This window comes from Zea mays, chromosome 3 (genome assembly GCF_902167145.1).
Source record: "Zea mays cultivar B73 chromosome 3, Zm-B73-REFERENCE-NAM-5.0, whole genome shotgun sequence".
In the NCBI taxonomy this organism is placed as follows: Eukaryota; Viridiplantae; Streptophyta; class Magnoliopsida; order Poales; family Poaceae; genus Zea; species Zea mays.
This window is the reverse complement of record NC_050098.1, coordinates 224,007,557-224,024,437: the sequence shown is the minus strand read 5'-3', so window position 1 is coordinate 224,024,437 and position 16,881 is coordinate 224,007,557. Positions and strand designations below refer to the sequence as shown.

Below are 16,881 nucleotides of genomic sequence, written 5' to 3'. Positions count from 1 at the left end.
AGGATCTACCGTTTATGGTGGGACTCCTCATGACTTTGCGTAGGGGACCCCGCTCAGATGGTTTCGAGCTATAGTCTTGGCAAGTATCGAAGACCCAGTGTCAAGGGCGAAAGGTGCCACACATGGGCGAGGACTGCGCCGCCCAATGGCAGGGCCCATGCCACGTCCTACTGCCATTCATGCCCATCTATAAGCCACTCTCTAGGTAGGATTTATTGTGTATTTGATCATGCTGTACTTAACATCGCTGTAATGACCCCTTAGGAAAAATATTCCGGGGCTGTAGTAAGTAATCAGGGCCATAATTGTACTTATAAGGGCACACACCCACCTGGTTACCTATAAATACCCTAATACTATACATTGATAAGACACGCTTAACAAGACGCTACAGTCTGCCTATTGTTTTGTTGAGCACCTGAATACTCTCTTTCCCTAGTGTTTCGGCTAGCTTGACCACATATCATTCAGTACCAACAGTAAGTTTATTTTACTTTTATTCTAAATCAAACTTTCTAGTTCTAACTATATTTGTGAAAAAAATCATAAACATATACAATATCGAATAATATTTATGGTTACATTTGTGCATTTATTTGTAAGGCTAGATGTTAACAATTTTTTATAAATTTAGTGAAAAGCCTAAGCTATACATGATTAATCTAATACAAAATAATACATCTTTAGTTTTAAATTATAAAAGTAGTTGCGGGTTTTATAGGTACATAACTAGATATACACAGAGGCGTGTCAATACATATATATAACTATAATTATAATATTAATAAATAGAATATATGTATATATACAATATACAATAGTATCTAGTTATAATATATTTTAATTTATTATAAACCAATTCTTTTTATTTTAGCCATAAAAATTAATTACAAAACAAATTTTCTTTTTGTTGAAGGGTGTCATGACACCTGCTAGTCCCTTGTCTACGCCACTAAATACACACTACATCTAAAAGAAGGCTAAAAGAACGAATTATTTTAAAGAACACAATTATTTTAAGTAGTTGTGACTTTTTTAGCTACTCCATCTATTCTTAAAAGAACGCAATTATTTTTTAAAAAAGTCAAATAATTTTAACTTAAACTATCTCAGTCAAAAAGAACAAACATTTTTTTATTAAAATAAAGATTCATAAGATAATTGCAAAATATATTTTACAGTAAATCTATTTCAAGACATAAATATCAATATGTTTTTTTTCTATAAAGTAGATGAAACTTGGAAAGGTTTAACTGTATTAAATCTAGAACTACATTATAGAAAAAAATATAAAAATGATTTACAACTTGCAAGGGTGGGAGTACCGTTTAAACGGAAGGTACATAAAAACAATCTTATTTTAGATTCAGTTTTAAATTTTAGATATGCCGAAATGGCCATGAACAGGGAGATCTTTTGCTCTCACGCAGAAAAAATGTTTGGATAGAACTTTCTGCTTCTCCGTCCTTAAGCCCAAGTGGAAGAAGGAGGAGGGGGCTTTGACGCCGGCGAGCCATGGCGGGGGCTCTGCTCTCCTCTCCCCATTATCTCTGGAGCCCCACTTCTCAGCCCTCGCTTCGCCCCAGGCACGCGCTCGCTCTGCCGCTTACACGATTCCCTACTCGCCGCCCATTCGTGTTACTGTGCACAGAGTACCCACCCTCCTTGACTGCCGCTCCTGATTGTTGGATGGTTGGTTCCTGGGTATTGCGCAGGAGCAGGGGACCGCTCGGCACTGGGGCAGTGCGTGTTCTGCCGCCGAGGAGGAGGGCCCGTGTGCTCGCTTCGTGCTCTCGCGAGCCTGCCGCCATGAACCGCGGTTTGGAGGTGGAGAGGAGGCGCCTTCTCATGTCCGGGCTCGTGTCTTCTTTCACAATCGTGCTCCCGATTTCAGGTAGTGTTCACGGGCCTCCGCTCCTAATGATTCGTTGTTAACGCAGTTCGCCAGTTCAGGGTCTTCTGAATGGTAGAGCTAGCATTTTTTACTCTCTGTTAATGTCCACAAACTGAATTTGTCAGGCGTGTCAGTTCTATGAATATATATGCGTAATGTGCTTACCGTTTAGAGTAAAAATGCTAATGGTATTGTCAAATTTAGAACAAATTCATGAGCTTAGCGATTTATGAATATATGCATAATGTGCTTCTTTTCTCGAAAGTTTTGAATGCTCATAAGTGCTTTGGTCGCAACAATTATGTAGGAGCATATGCTGTTATGGAGACTAATGAAGACGTAAAAATGAACACACAAGTTGATGAGATCAATGCATACTCTTTTCTTTACCCGGTCGAACTGCCAGGAAAGAAATTTTCCTTCAAATGGTATTTCAGTTGTTCTCACTATAATATTTTGTCCAATCTACTCTTTGTCACTCTTAACCTGTTGTTTGGGTACTTAGTGGTTTCTCATGGCTTCTCATGAGAACAGGGATAAACTTGTCACTTACAAATTACTATCCTGTTATTCTGTTCCTAGGGTAGAGTCCAGAAAACCAGAGCGATATTCCTCAGCAGCACCACTATCACGTGAGTAACTTCTGGCATAACAATGATAAGAAATGGTCTTAGTACTTTGTTCATATGAATGGACTATATTATTGACCTCCACAGTTACGCTTTTTAAAATAATCATGTACTCCATCCGTTCTTTATATTTGTCGCGGTTTAGTTAAAAAAACGAACTAACGGGCGACAAATATTCGAGAACAGAGGTAGTATTTCGTAATGTAGCAGCTGACTAGGTCTCTATGCAGCTGATGCACGGCAACGAATTGTATCGGAGCGAGTTGACATGATACATAATGTTGTCATCTCAGTCTCGGTAACTCCTTAAATACTCTATGATACTAGGAAATGCATCAATCTGCAATTTGTTGGGTTTTACTAACCCAATATCATCTTTTAATAGTTAAGTTTTTTGTATTTTGATATTTTTTGCAAATTTCTGTCCGTGGTTAAATATTTCATTTCCGGTGCAAGTTATTATGTAGCTTGATTATCTGGATGGGAAATACATCAGTTGAAACTGAAAAATAAATTTAAGTCTACACGGTAATATCCATAGATGTTTTTGGTGCAGATTGGGCCACCGAATTCACGTTTTTTGCCTTCCAAAGACAAGAGTTTGTGGGATCCAAAAGATGTTGCAGATTGCATTTTATCTGATAGATCTACCCTGGTACATGTGTTTTTGGAGTTCTTTTGGATATGCTATTTCTTGCATTTCTTGAGCTAAATTATGTATGACAAACTATAGAGATTAATAAAAGAAGGAATATAATCCGAGTAGTTTATCAGATACACCAGAAAAGCGAATAAATGTAGAAATATAAATTCTTATTATGTTCCTTTGTTCTCTCTCTGTGTGTCATAAGAAACATGTACATTGTCTCATGGAGTGAAGCAAGGATAAGCATGGTAGAACTCTGTCACGTGCTGAGTAGCTAATACACCTAGAAAGCTAAATTCAATCATGCATAAATTTAAAGTCAGATGCGGCTTAGTGTATTATAAGAAACATGCACATTGTCTCATGGACTGAAGCAATGGTGGCTGCTAAACAAAGTATAAATAATCCATAGAGCTGATCAGAGATTGTTGACATGCTGGAAAGGTTTTAAGTTCCTTGAGTGTAACTTTTAACGTCAATATTGGACATATTGATTCTACAATGAACTTTTATCACCCTGTAGAAGGTGACGACTGGCCAGCGCATGACAGAGAGTTCTGTCCTTGATGCACATGCTACAGAGGTAAGATCTGACCATTGTTGTCGTCCTTTAAGAGTACTTTCGCTTTTTGGAGTTGACATGCTCACATGCACCAGTACACCTCGAAAATTATATGTAGGTTGACGGAGAACCATACTGGTATTATGAGTATCTTGTTCGGAAATCACCAACAAAATCTGTAAGGTTCCTGGCACATATACATCTGACAACAAATATACTTATATGAAGAGTGTCAAAGAGAGGCCTATGCTTACATGGTGCATTGTATTAACTATTTGATGGCCAAGTGGTGCAAAAGGCAGCTTATATGTTCTTAATGATACTCTTTGTTTCATCAGGCATCAGAACCAAATTTGTTTCGACACAATGTAACGTGCACTGCTGAGCGTGATGGTATTACTTCATCTTTCCAGTTTTTGTCATCGACCATTCACTCCCTTACATTTGAAGCATTCTTTGTCCACTCACCTTTTTTTATTTCTTTCTTTTAATAGGGTACCTGTACTCACTGAATGCTTCCACTCTTAGCAAACAGTGGGAATCTGTACGTCTCGAATGTCCCATTGTTGCATACCACTTCAGCAAAGAAATATTCTTTTGTGTTTGATTTCATTTTGTGACTTCAATTACAGGAGGGACATATATTTGTCATACAAATATGTCTATATATCAGCTTCTAACCAATATTTAACTGTTGTAACGCAGATGGGGCCCTTTCTGCAACAGACTGTTGCATCATTTCGCCTTCTCCCACCTACAGAAAACTATGTTCCTCCCTACAAGGATCCTTGGAGATTTTGGTGAATGGAGATCCTTTTTTGTAGTTACCATTTTTTTCCTCTTCAGATTCAGGTTTTAGACCATATGTTTTTCACACCATATGTTTAGTGAGTGTTGTCCTTTCAACTTGACAGATAAAATTCAGAGACCCATTTTGGTTACACCAATCCTGTCCGTTCTGATTAATTAACAGTCATATTCACCTTAAGAGTTACTCTCTTTGTCCCAAAATAAATTAACTTCTTGAATCACCCTAAGTCAAACTACCTTGAGTTTGACCAACTTTATAGTAAAAATAACAAAAAAAATATGACATTAAATAAGTAGATTATAAAAAACTCGATCTGTGCATGTAGGTAAGGCCGCCGTCAGGCATTGTATTAAGAAGTAAATTTTGTCTAAGACTTGTGCTTTTGGCGTGAGATAGATGATATATTTTTTCTATAAAAAACTTAGGACATAAGGAGTGCTACTTAGATCATAAAACCAACTTAGTTAGAGACTGTTTTGCGAATAAACAGATTATAAAAGTATACTTTTCGGTATGTCCTGCAATACTACTTTAATGTCACAAGTATTAATAATTTTTTCTATAGTTTAGTTAACTTAAAATAATTTGACTTAGGTTAACTTTAGAAGTTGATTTGTCTTAGGAAGGAGTAGGTATGTAAATGGTTGGGGAAAAATCATGTTCGTTTCTACCGATTTTTATATTTACTCTGCTTGAATTTGTATTTTCGGACAAATGTGAAAACAATACGAAAACGAGATGGAAAATGAAAACAGAACAAAAATGGTTTAGGCCATATTTCGACCCCGTTTATCTTGTATTAATACAGGATTATGCCGTATTCAAATATAGTATATCTCGTTTACATTGTAGTCAGCCCACTACCGTGACTATAAGGTGTATCTTGTATTTCTATATGCAAAACTATATATCATATTTCTATATATAAAAGTATAGTATGATAAGAACATAGATGGGAAGGACTCGGAGCATGATGATTTTTAGCTTGAGTTACTGAAAGTCGTCTAGAGGGGGTGGATAGATAGAATCTGAAATTTACAACTTTAACCACACACTACAAGCCGAGGTTGGCGTTAGAATGAATATTAAGTCCGGAAGATAGAGGGAAAACAAATCAACCAAGAAATAAGGCGGATGAACACGGTGATTTGTTTTATCGAGGTTCTGTTCTTAAGAACCTAGTCCCCGTTGAGGTGGTCACAAAGACCGGGTCTCTTTCAACCCTTTCCCTCTCTCAAATGGTCACTTAGACCGAGTGAGCCTTTTCCTTAATCTTCTGGGTCACTTAGACCCCGCAAGGACCACTACACACTTAGGTGTCTCTTGCTTCGATTACAAATCACTTGAGAAAAGAAATGAGAAAGGAAGAAGGTAATCCAAGAGGCAAGAGCTCAAAAGAACACAAAATCTCTCTCTCACAAGTCACTAAATGTTTGAGATGAATTGGGGACTTGGAGAGGCTTTGATCTTTTGAATTGTGTTTAGGAGTGAATGCTAGAGCTCTTGTAATAAATGTGATACTCAGAAATCTTGGATGCTTGGAGTGGTGGTGGTTGGGGGGTATTTATAGCCCTCAACCACCATATAGTCGTTGGGAGTGGCTGCTGTCGATGGACGCACCGGACAGTCCGGTGCGCCAGCCACGTCACCCAACCGTTAGGGTTCGGGCGCTGTCGACCGTTGGAGCTTTATCTTCTAGTGGACTCAACCCACTGCCACTGTATCTCCCAAACATACCACTCGTTTGTACATAGATGTATCAGATGAAGTAGACTCAATTCTCATGTTTGATGGTGTAACTTCTCTTTGTGGGGCTTAACTAAATTATTGATGAGCTGAAATCCACACTTTAACTTTTGTTGCATCACTTGTGTTTGCCTGGTTGTATCCTCGAATTCACATCTAAAAATCAAAATCATCCTAGTCATATTTTCTAGTGCTCTATTAAAAATAATCATTGCATACCACAAGTTAAATTAAAAATTTTCTTAAAAGGTATAACCAACCTCATCATAACCAACCGTATGACCGCATAATGACATATTCTAGCCTCTAAAAAACTAGGTCGTAGTAGGCTTCAACACCATATTTGCAGAGTACTAGAGGCTACAATATGTTCCTTCTCTTTCTCTTGCTTTGGATCCGTCCAATGAGATTTAGGTCTATATACCCACTCATTGTAATGACATTTCCCATATTCGTGCTACAGACTACGACAAATTATTAATTTTGTGCTGACAAATACAAGGTTAAAAAGAAACAAAGATGAACTCACTTCATTCTTGTTAGCATACTCAAACTCAAGCAAACTCATAGGTGCAAGCACAACTAGATCTCCTCAGTCACAAAGAGAAGGATTCTCAAGTCGTTCATTGGTGACTTTGTTCTACCCATCCATGATTGGTGGAGGGTTGGAGGGAGATAAAAACCATCACTTAAAGTTCTCATGTGGCCATCTCCCTCTCCACCGGTCGTTAAAAAGGTACCTTGGATTGACTTGTTAGGATCATCGATCTACTAAAAGGAAAGGCACCTCTCATGGTCCTAAATAAGTTGATGCCACCAATTTATAAGTAGCTCAATAACATATATCAAGGAACTTGAAATTAAATATTTGCACATAATTACTTACATTAAAATAACCAAGCAATGTGCAATTATGTATGGATGCTCGATTGAAACATGTGGTCTGGCTTATCACAGTTAGTTAGACATCAGTGGCTCAGGGGGACAAGTGCATCCTTGAAGGCGCATGAGCAACTTTGTCTGGATGCCTTGATTGTGGTCTGGCTCATCACAGTCATAGTTAGGCACCAATAGCTCAAAAGGTATAGGTTCATCCTCGCAAGATTCATTCAGGTATAAATCAGATGGCCCTGTTTTCGCCACTTCTCCCACCACATGTCCTCCATCTATCTAAATATAAGATTATAAAAAACAAGTTTCTTTGTCTTTATACAACAATCTAAGTATTTTAAATTAATGTACATGTAGACATATAACCTATACTCACAAACTAAATACACTAAAATTAAGCCTAAGCATTATAACTATCAAACTAAAATATAAATATGTTGACCAAATGTAACCTAAACTTAAACACACCAACTCAAATTTATAGCTAATTGACTTAAACATATAGCACATGCAACTACATTCGGACGCATTCAATCGAAGTTTCATAATGCATTCGATCTACCTAAAATACTTTACATCTCTAGCCAAATATACTTTTCCTTCGAACGCTAGCAATCAAGGCTAATCTTTAAATCCACCATAGAAACAAGAAATAAGAAGAATATTACTTTCCTCTTAGGCGAGAGGAGCATGGGGAACCAACAACTTGAGCTGGTGGTCGATGTGGCAGGAAAGACCAATGTCGTTGGTTGGGGAGGAAGAAGAAAAAGAGGAAGAAAGAAAAAAGATAGAGAGGGCGAGAACCGAGCAGGGGCTCTATAATCTTCCATACCACGTCAGACAAGGTGGCACAACAACGTTTATCGACCAGCGTTTGGCTGACCTGCCATGCTGATAGACATATCGCGTCAGATAGAATGCACAACAACATTTATCATATCGTCAATCACTTCCATACTAGCAGACATGTCACGTTTGACTGGTTAGCGTGTTAGTGTTGTTTAGCCACACCATAAAAATTTGCGTGGCTTTTAAAAATAAAAATCACTGTAGTATTATTTTTAGGAATTGTTCTAAAAAGATTAAAATAAAAAAGATACGCTGTCATACCCAAGACCACCGCGCATTAAGTGTTTTTTAGTACTAATATAAATATTTATAATTGTTTTGCTGCGTTGCGTGTTCAATAATTCTGAGCACGTTTTTAATTTCCTCATTATCGAATTCATCCTCTTGTGGTCGTGACATGGGCCCATCCTAATGTCAATTTTATTTGCTGCTATTGAGGATTCGTCGATTCGAGGTAGCAACGCGAGGCAATTTGAGAACTGTCTTGATGGCAATAGTACATTAGGATGTATACATCATTACGTAACTAGTTTTTTATTCCGCTAAAAAAATGCTCAACAGTGTATGACACGGCCCTCAAAATGTTGAGGCTATTTAATTGTTTGGGATTAACGCCCGTTTGGATCATTGGAATTGAATTTCATCTTAATAATAGTAATTTAGACATATATCAATTAAGATAATTTAGTTTTATGTAAAATATATTTGTATACTATTATTAGTAAAATGTCGGAGCTATTTATATACTACATTTTTACTATAGAGGAGTGAGATAAAGAGTGTCATGTAAGTTACAAAGTAGAAACAAATTCTACTAATGCATAAAATCATTTCCTATCATCCACCCTATGAATTTGAGATAAACTTATATCTGAACTTTAAAAAGTGGTAGAATGTCAAATTCTAAACTAAATAAGTTACTTTATTGAGTGAATTCCAATTCCACTAAAATGAAGGGATCCAAACGCTTTTACATGCTATTTTCCTAATATACAACTTATAGCACTCTTCTCCTTGCTTCTCTATAGCATAAGTGTAGTATATAACGATCTCTCTCATATGATTTAGTATAGTATACAAATATATTAATTTAATTTGTTTGTGTCTAAATTATAATTATTAGACTAGAATTCGATTCCAACGAAACAAACAGAGCCTAAGAGTATTGGAGGAAATTGAGAAGGTTAAGTATTGGAGGGAATTGAGAAGGTTAAAATCCTTCGGTATTCAATTTTAAATAGTAAAAGATTTTAGCCTACTTAGAGCTAGTTTGGAAACTCAAATCCTTTTAGAATCCCTATCATTTTTAGGGTAAGAATCCCAAGGAATATCATTTAAATAAGATATTTTGTTATTTATGGCATGTTTGGGAGCAAAGAGATTGAAGGAGCTGAAAACTCCTTGCTATTCAAATTGAGTAGCAAGAGAATTTTAGCTCATCCAATCCCCTCGCTCTCAAACAAGCTCTTATGGAAGGTTTTTTCTTCTTGGTTTTGCCTTCCCTTCTTCCAAACTAGCCCCAATCTCCTTTCACCCAATCAAGCCCTAAGGGCTACTTTGGGAGCAAAGTTGGCTAAACCTAAGAAGAAAAAACATGTCACAAATAACTAAATGTCTTGTTTAAATGTCCCTCCAAGGGGTTACAAACCCTAAGAAATAAGGAGGATCCCAAAAGGATTTATGTTTCCAAATTAGCCCTTAGAGTTGGAGCAGCAAGGCACCAAGTATTATCTAGTATTCATATAGTAACAAAGATGAAATGCAATCATTTCGGTGCTACATGAATAGAAACATTAGTGTCTCCAAACACAATATCTGTCATTGAACTCGCCGAGTGAATCCACCGTGAAATGTCATGTAGTAAGAATAGGACTGGTAGTCTAGTCAAACTAATACACAAATAACTATATATTGCAATGCAATGCTATAACAAAGCTTCAGTTTTACATTAGGGTCTGTTTGGTTTCCTTCATTTTGAGAAATTGGAATCTAACTAATATAATAGTTATTTTTTTAGAATGTGATATTCCATAACTTTCTAAAATATATATATAAGTCTATCTCAAATTCATGGAGTAAGAGATGAAAATTGATTCTATACATTTACATGCTACTTTTCTAATATACAATTTATAACACACTCTTTTACTTGCTTCTCTATAACATAAATGTAGTATATAACTATCTCTCTCATATGATTTAGGATAATATACAAATATATTACATAGACAAATATATTAATTTAATTAATTTTGTCTAAATTATAATTATTAGAATGGAATTCAATTCCAACGAAACAAACAGGCCTAATAAAACCATGGTTGCCTCAAAGCACAATATCTACCTTCGAACTCAAACAAGTGAGCGAATTTACCATTAAACGTAATGTGAGAATAATAGGACTACACCAAGAACTATAGTCCAATGCAAATATATACCAAAGCTCAATGTACAAACTTCAAGGGCTTGTTCAGTAAAGCATGCTGTAGCTACCGTAGCCAAGGAACAAACTCATGCAGACACTAGACACCAACACAACAAGCTTGAAGCTGCAGCAGTTTCAGATGCAATTGATCACTACCGAAACACCCCTAATAGTAAGGGATGTTAGACCCCTCAATCCCATCCAATACACTTGCTCCCAAACAAGGCGTTACCCAGCAAGTTGAATAGGCCAACATAGACACTATATATCCAGTTATCCGCCCTCGAGTTATTTACATATTTGACACAGAAATTTATGTAAAATGCCAGTCTAGGACGAACTATGCAATGGTACTAGAATCCAGTTATTATGAATATCTACCTGCCATGCCGAACACTGACAATGCTCACCATACCTAGTCCTGGAGTCCCTACCGAACCACCATAGATGCTGCTGTCTATGATTTTGTTCTCTCCTTTTTTCCCTTCCACCAAACTTTTACCACTAACAATCATGAGATTATCTACAAAGTCCACGCCTCCCAATTTGTGAGTCATCACATTAGAATCTGACCACTTCTATGTAAATAAGCTAGCAACAATAGCAAATTACACTGCATATAGAGTTGGGAGCTCACTTATGGGTGGTTAAACGAGATCTTTTCTCAATCTATACCAGTCAACGGTTTGTATGTTAATCGGTCGTCAAGCAGCTTATTCATCAATAGCACTATTAGAAACATCTGGGGGACCATTGGAAGAGCATCTGCTTGAACTACTGCTTTCAGTGAGAGTGCAATCATTAATCTGCTTTATGCAATGCTTCTTTGTTTTCAAATCCGAAGAGGAATCCTGTGACAACAAACATCAATTGTAACTTAGCTTGATTTGTTATCTAATCATAATTTGCACAGAAGGATTTACTGGCTGAAAAATAACTCTTACGTTGTAAGCAATCTCTGCATGTGATTGACATGAAGAACCAGGAGTCTTCAATTCCAGATCAGTAGCAATATCACCAGCATCACTGCTTCTCACTCCACAGCTTGGTTGCTGCAATGTAGATGACTTGCTTCTACAGTCTTGAGCTGGAGAGTTAGACCTATGACTACTTGAATGGGCAACTGGAGTATTAAGTTGGTTAGACGGCTGATCAGTGGGAGGATGGCAGGGTTGTGTATATGCCATGTAAGGGATGCATGTGTTTTGGATGGTTCCAGAAGCTTGACTGTGGAAGAAGTGGTATGTTTGCAACTGCGGATGCATGGGTACAGCACCAGAGGGTATTGGAACTGGGACTGGGTAGGGATATGCAGGAGGTGGCCCCATGACAACAGAAGGCTCCATTCCAACCCATGGGTATAGCACCCGCATTCGTTGCTGATACTGATTATTCAAATTATCAACCTCAGATTTCAGTGAAGCTTTCTCATCTCTAAGCTCATTCTTTTCTTGTGTTAACTACAAGCACCAGTAAAAATGTGTATCAGGTGTCAGAACTTTTCTGCGGTTGACCAGTTTCTTTGTACTAATATTTACCTCACACGCTTCTTCAGAAAGTGACGTGTATTCAGCTTTCAGCTTGTTCACCTGAGTAGTCAAATCTTTCAGCATCTGGATTGTGTCACCAAGTATAGTTGCCTTATCGTTCCTGGGACGGTCTGGATCTGGATATTTGTGCATGATAAAATTAAAGAGCCAACTCTACCACTTTAAGAATCAAATAGATGAAGCTAGTATGAGTAGCACATACAACTTCTGAACATTGTTTAGTTTTGATTATGCATTAACTATCAAAGCTACAACATATTTATTAATTTCAAGACAAGTAACACATTCATCTGCAGGACATCAAACACAAGGTCCCAAACTAGTTTGCAGTGAATAAGCTTTCTAAAATGCAGATGGCATCAGTCTGTATGTAGACAATTACTGACTAATAGAACCTAAAAATCAAGAGCACCTATACACAGCCTAAGCCAAGAAGTGGACTAGTGGAGACCTTCCAACAGCTCAAAAAAAAAGGCTTCAATCCTTTTCCAAAATTTTGGATGCATTGTATCATAATTTTTGTTATTGGTTATTTGAAAATAGATTCATACAAGGCTCATCACAGGAGCTTTGTTAGGTCTAGTGGATGGAGAAGCAAAAAGACTACAGAAGCCAGGACTTCCTAAACTGATGCTGAACAAGTCAAAACTGACTAGTATGGAGGACCATTTCTAAAATGTAGTAAATGAACTTATCACTTGTGGTTCACTGCATAAGATTTATGCATGTATGTATGTACAAGTTTCATCAGTATACTGTCAATACATACTAGTAGCACACAAATATAGTCAATGAGAGGTATATAGCAAATGTAAGTTCCTTGTGCATTGTTTGAAGAGCATGGCCCGATGAGTAGGAGGGCACAGGATGAAACTATGAGATTATGATTTAGTCAGAATGCCTTTTGTGACAATATGAAAAAAGTAATTGGTAGCAAACAATCATACAGATTGTGCCAAAAGCACCTAGTAAAGCATGAAGCTGGTCGATGGTTTGATCTTGCAACCAGGAGTAGCGGATCAGTAGCGCTGGAAGCTCACAAAATCTGAGCAATGCAGCAGGAAATCTGCATATAATACCTTATCTTTAGGAAGGGTTCGCTCGTGGAAAAGGGTTTGGAAAACTTGGGTGGTCCTATGGTGCAAATTTTTCATTTGACTTGCAGTGAAAAATCGATGCTAGAGTGCTAGACTGCTGATCGTCATGCCAAGAGTGGTCTTCCTCACGCGGCTGTCTGCTCCCTTTGTGATCAAGCTGAAGAATCCAACCAACACTTCCTTGTCTCGTGTGTTTGTGCCCAACATGTCTGGACTGTGGTTCTTCAGAAGTTGGGATTGATCCTAAGGACGCCCCAGACTAACACAAGTAGATTTTCAAGTTGGTGCTGCCAAGCAATAAAAAAATTGCCAAAGGAAATCAAGAAAGGCCTCAATTCTCTCATCATCCTGATGGCATGGCATACATGGAAGCATCAGAATGAATGTATTTTTAATGGCATAAGGCTAAATGTCATGACAATCCTACAGGTAGTGGCAGATGAGTGTGTTCTCTGGTGCTAAACTGGAGCTAAAGACCTCCAAGAGCTCCTGGTCAGTGTTTTTACAGGAGGCCTGCATTTTTAATTTCAGGGGAGTTGGCCATCTTTTTTCAGTTTTTTTGTCTATGGCTTCCCTCTTCTTTTCTTTAGAGTTTTGTGTGTCTTGGAGTGAGAGGACTTCTCCTTTTCACCCATGTATTTTCCTCATCTCTTACTGATGAAATGATACAGATTCTTTTGCTTGTTCGAGAAAAAAAAACATGGAGCTTTCAAGTAGTAGGACAGAAGAACAAAAGAAATCCTAAATAAATGTCAAAAATCATGTGTTGAGTAGGACATGTAGGAAATAACCAAACATGCACAGACACAAAGCACTTGCAGTACTGTTTATGCAGTTATTATGCACATGTCTGCAGTTACAAACACCATTTGTGAAGTTTACCAGTTCCTGATAACTCATTTTTTGGTTTGAACATCAGGTTTGACAAGGTTACCATGATATGAGCTCCATGGCTAAAGTTTTGGAAGTATTACTTTGCAGTCCCATAAGGAAAAGTTTCCATTTAATTTCAGTATCGATATGCGATATCATTTGAAAACATTGATCATTATAAAAGTAAAACAGATAAACCAAGAAAAGATTGGCAAAGAAAGGTAAGTAATATTTAAAGGGAACACACCTAATTGCCTTGATTAGATGGAGCAGTACAATCCTTTTAATAAAAAAAATGGTCTAATGCAACAGTGCTTAAATAGTACAAGTTTATAACCCATGCAGTGCGTTTGGCAAGTATTGGAAAGGGGCACATGTAGTTGATAGAGCGATTAAAGATGGTGATTTGAATTTTAGTCCTGATCCCTTGTTTGGTTCGTAGAGGAAAAAAAGAGGGTGCTAAGTTTGGTGTGTGCATTTTGAGTGGGAAATTATATGGCAAGTTATGATGGGCGGATAGAATCCATTTATCTCAATTACCCCCCCCCCCCTGCGCGTGAGTAATTAATGGGATATTTGACCCTCTAACCTCCATTCCCTGCCCGCCATAATTCCCACTCCCATGAAATATTTTTAAACTCCTGTCCTGCCTCCTAAGTCCCATTCCCTCTTTCCAATTAGTCCGAACCAAACATGCCCTTGGTAAGGTACAATGTGAAAGAGATAGGTGTTTGGTTGCATTCCTGAAAACTATTTTTTCAAAACCATGGTATTCTAGATACCATGGTATTTTTGGAGTATTGGAAAATCCACTCCAACCTAAAGTTTTCATGCCAATGGCTAGCTTTTGCCTAATACCATGGTTTACAATATTGTATCTAATGTGAAAGGGCCTCTAGCGTAATGGTTAAGGCTTCCGAGTAGCACCTCCAGGTCCCAGGTTCGATCCCCCTCGGGGGCGAATTTCGGACTTGGTTAAAAAACACTCCTCGTTGTGCCCCGCTCGCTCCCGAGTTACGTCTTGTGTGCCACCCTCCGGCTGGGCCATTGCAGAATGGGCGGCGACGGCCCGCTAGTGATGGGAGACTAGGGTTCAGGGATTTTCTCGATCGGGACTATGTTTCGGTCTCTTCTTAATATAATACCAGGAGGGTGGTCTTTCCCTCCCTGTCCGAGTTTTTTTTACAATGTTGTATCCAAACAATGTTTCTCAACCATAGTATTTTTGAAGCTGCCAAAATTACGGTATTGTCATGGCAATTGCAAAGTGTAGTATTAAAAAACTATGGTTTTGAGAAACATTATTGCCAAAACAGGCCCTACATGACCTTCCAACATCGCTAGGGCCTGATAGACCTCACAATTTTTTACTAGTACCATACAATATCTCTAATATAAGGCATTACGGTAATAACTATATAGTCTCGCTAACTTTACTAGTCAACTTGAAGAGATTGGTATACAGCATGGCACCGTGGACGTGCTATATAGTTGATATATGACACTGGACTGGAGCATATGTTGGTTGTATAGGATGGACAGGTCATAGACATAGTTTGCGCTTTAAGATAAACATTCTTGCTGATTTAGCCTTTCAAAATTAAATGATTCCATTTGTATATCATAGGAGCAAAGAGATCCAAGAAAATCCTTGAAAACTACATACCAAGTGCATTTCCCAAGTCCTGGAACTGCTCGTTTAATTTATCTCTTCGCATCTTCTCACGATCAGCCTTTTGTACCTTGCGTGCAGAAGTGGAACCCTGGGATTTACACTCTGCCCTTTGACTTGATAAAAGAAGGGACATTAATTAGAGCAAATTTCAGGTGTGATCATAAATTATTTTGTACAAAACAACACGCAAGAGGATCTATGTTAAAATTCCATTGGTTATCACACTTGATTTTAATCAGGGTCGAACCCAACAAAATAGATGGGTGTACACATGTACGAAGTTAGTAGGCGTAATTAATTCATACACTTGTAATGAGATCAGACACGGATAAAGATAACCAGATAGCTCAAACTAGATTAGATCCGAATACAAATAGCCAAATAGCTCGAGCTAGGGTTCGGGTGCTCAAATTTGCACATCAGGAAGGGAAGAGAAGGGGCGGATACATACCTGCCGTGGTGGGTTCCGGTCGCCGGCAAAGGCCCCGACGAAGACATGGGCAGCAGGGGCGTAGTGCTGCGGTCGCCCTAGTTCTCGCGCTCGGGGTGAAAAAGAAACAGCAAACTGGTGTGAAGACAGGGGCGCAGTGCTTCCAGCTCAAGTTTACAGCTTTGCCCCTCCGGCGGCGCTACTGGGCCGCTTTCTCCTGTCTTTGTTTCCACCTTAGCCTGTATGGTCCCCCGCGTATAAGGCGAAGCAGGTTCAACTGAGATGGCAATCTCCGTCACTCGATACCTCCGTTAAGGTATATATAAACTAAATATTTTACGCGTGAGTCTTTTATTGAGCAAAAAAATTTCACCCAACGGTTAAACAAGGATTAAAACGTTCCGGACTCAAGCATATCTGTTAACCCGTGGGTATAAAATACCCAAAGGCATGAACTTGACTTCACTCATCCATCTTTTTCACTATTTAACAACATTTTAGGTTGTAATGTCATAGAAGGTTTAAGGACTAATTGATGGTCATGTAATGAAACATATAATATGCTATGTAGTACTATCATAGTGTTGCTACTTTATCTAATTATATTTGGTGTTTTTGAATGGATGGTTAAATGATGCTAGAAATTTTGTAATAGTATTTACATGGATATACTTGGCATTTGTATAATATAATATTTTGATAAATGTTTAATTTTTATGGATATGGGTAATCTATACCCATATGGATATATATATGGAGGTAAATCTATACCCACTAATATATATGGGTGATTTAATAGGGTT

At 37.9% G+C, this 16,881-nt stretch overlaps 2 protein-coding genes across 3 annotated transcripts; one reads left to right on the top strand and one right to left on the bottom strand.

The window, feature by feature from the left end:
- The first annotated feature begins 1,392 nt into the window (after positions 1 to 1,392).
- Positions 1,393 to 4,719, top strand: LOC103651495 (psbP domain-containing protein 5, chloroplastic). 2 transcript variants are annotated; one of them, XM_008677138.3, is made up of 11 exons: positions 1,393 to 1,586; positions 1,716 to 1,894; positions 2,202 to 2,322; positions 2,477 to 2,526; positions 2,754 to 2,821; positions 3,080 to 3,178; positions 3,693 to 3,752; positions 3,850 to 3,909; positions 4,070 to 4,124; positions 4,226 to 4,275; positions 4,437 to 4,719. In XM_008677138.3, exons 1-11 carry the CDS (start codon positions 1,516 to 1,518, stop codon positions 4,533 to 4,535), a joined length of 912 nt encoding a protein of 303 aa, XP_008675360.1. In that variant the 5' UTR covers positions 1,393 to 1,515; the 3' UTR covers positions 4,536 to 4,719. The 2 variants fall into 2 exon arrangements, with proteins under 2 accessions (XP_008675360.1, XP_008675361.1); XM_008677139.4 differs by lacking the exon at positions 3,080 to 3,178 and having other exon boundaries at positions 1,407 to 1,586.
- Positions 4,720 to 10,695: 5,976 nt separating this feature from the next.
- Positions 10,696 to 16,261, bottom strand: LOC100286079 (uncharacterized). The gene is given in 5 exon segments (NM_001158967.1): positions 10,696 to 11,304; positions 11,398 to 11,913; positions 11,992 to 12,119; positions 15,640 to 15,761; positions 16,100 to 16,261. Coding segments are annotated over 5 exon segments (951 nt in total). The 5' UTR covers positions 16,147 to 16,261; the 3' UTR covers positions 10,696 to 11,166.
- Positions 16,262 to 16,881: the final 620 nt, after the last annotated feature.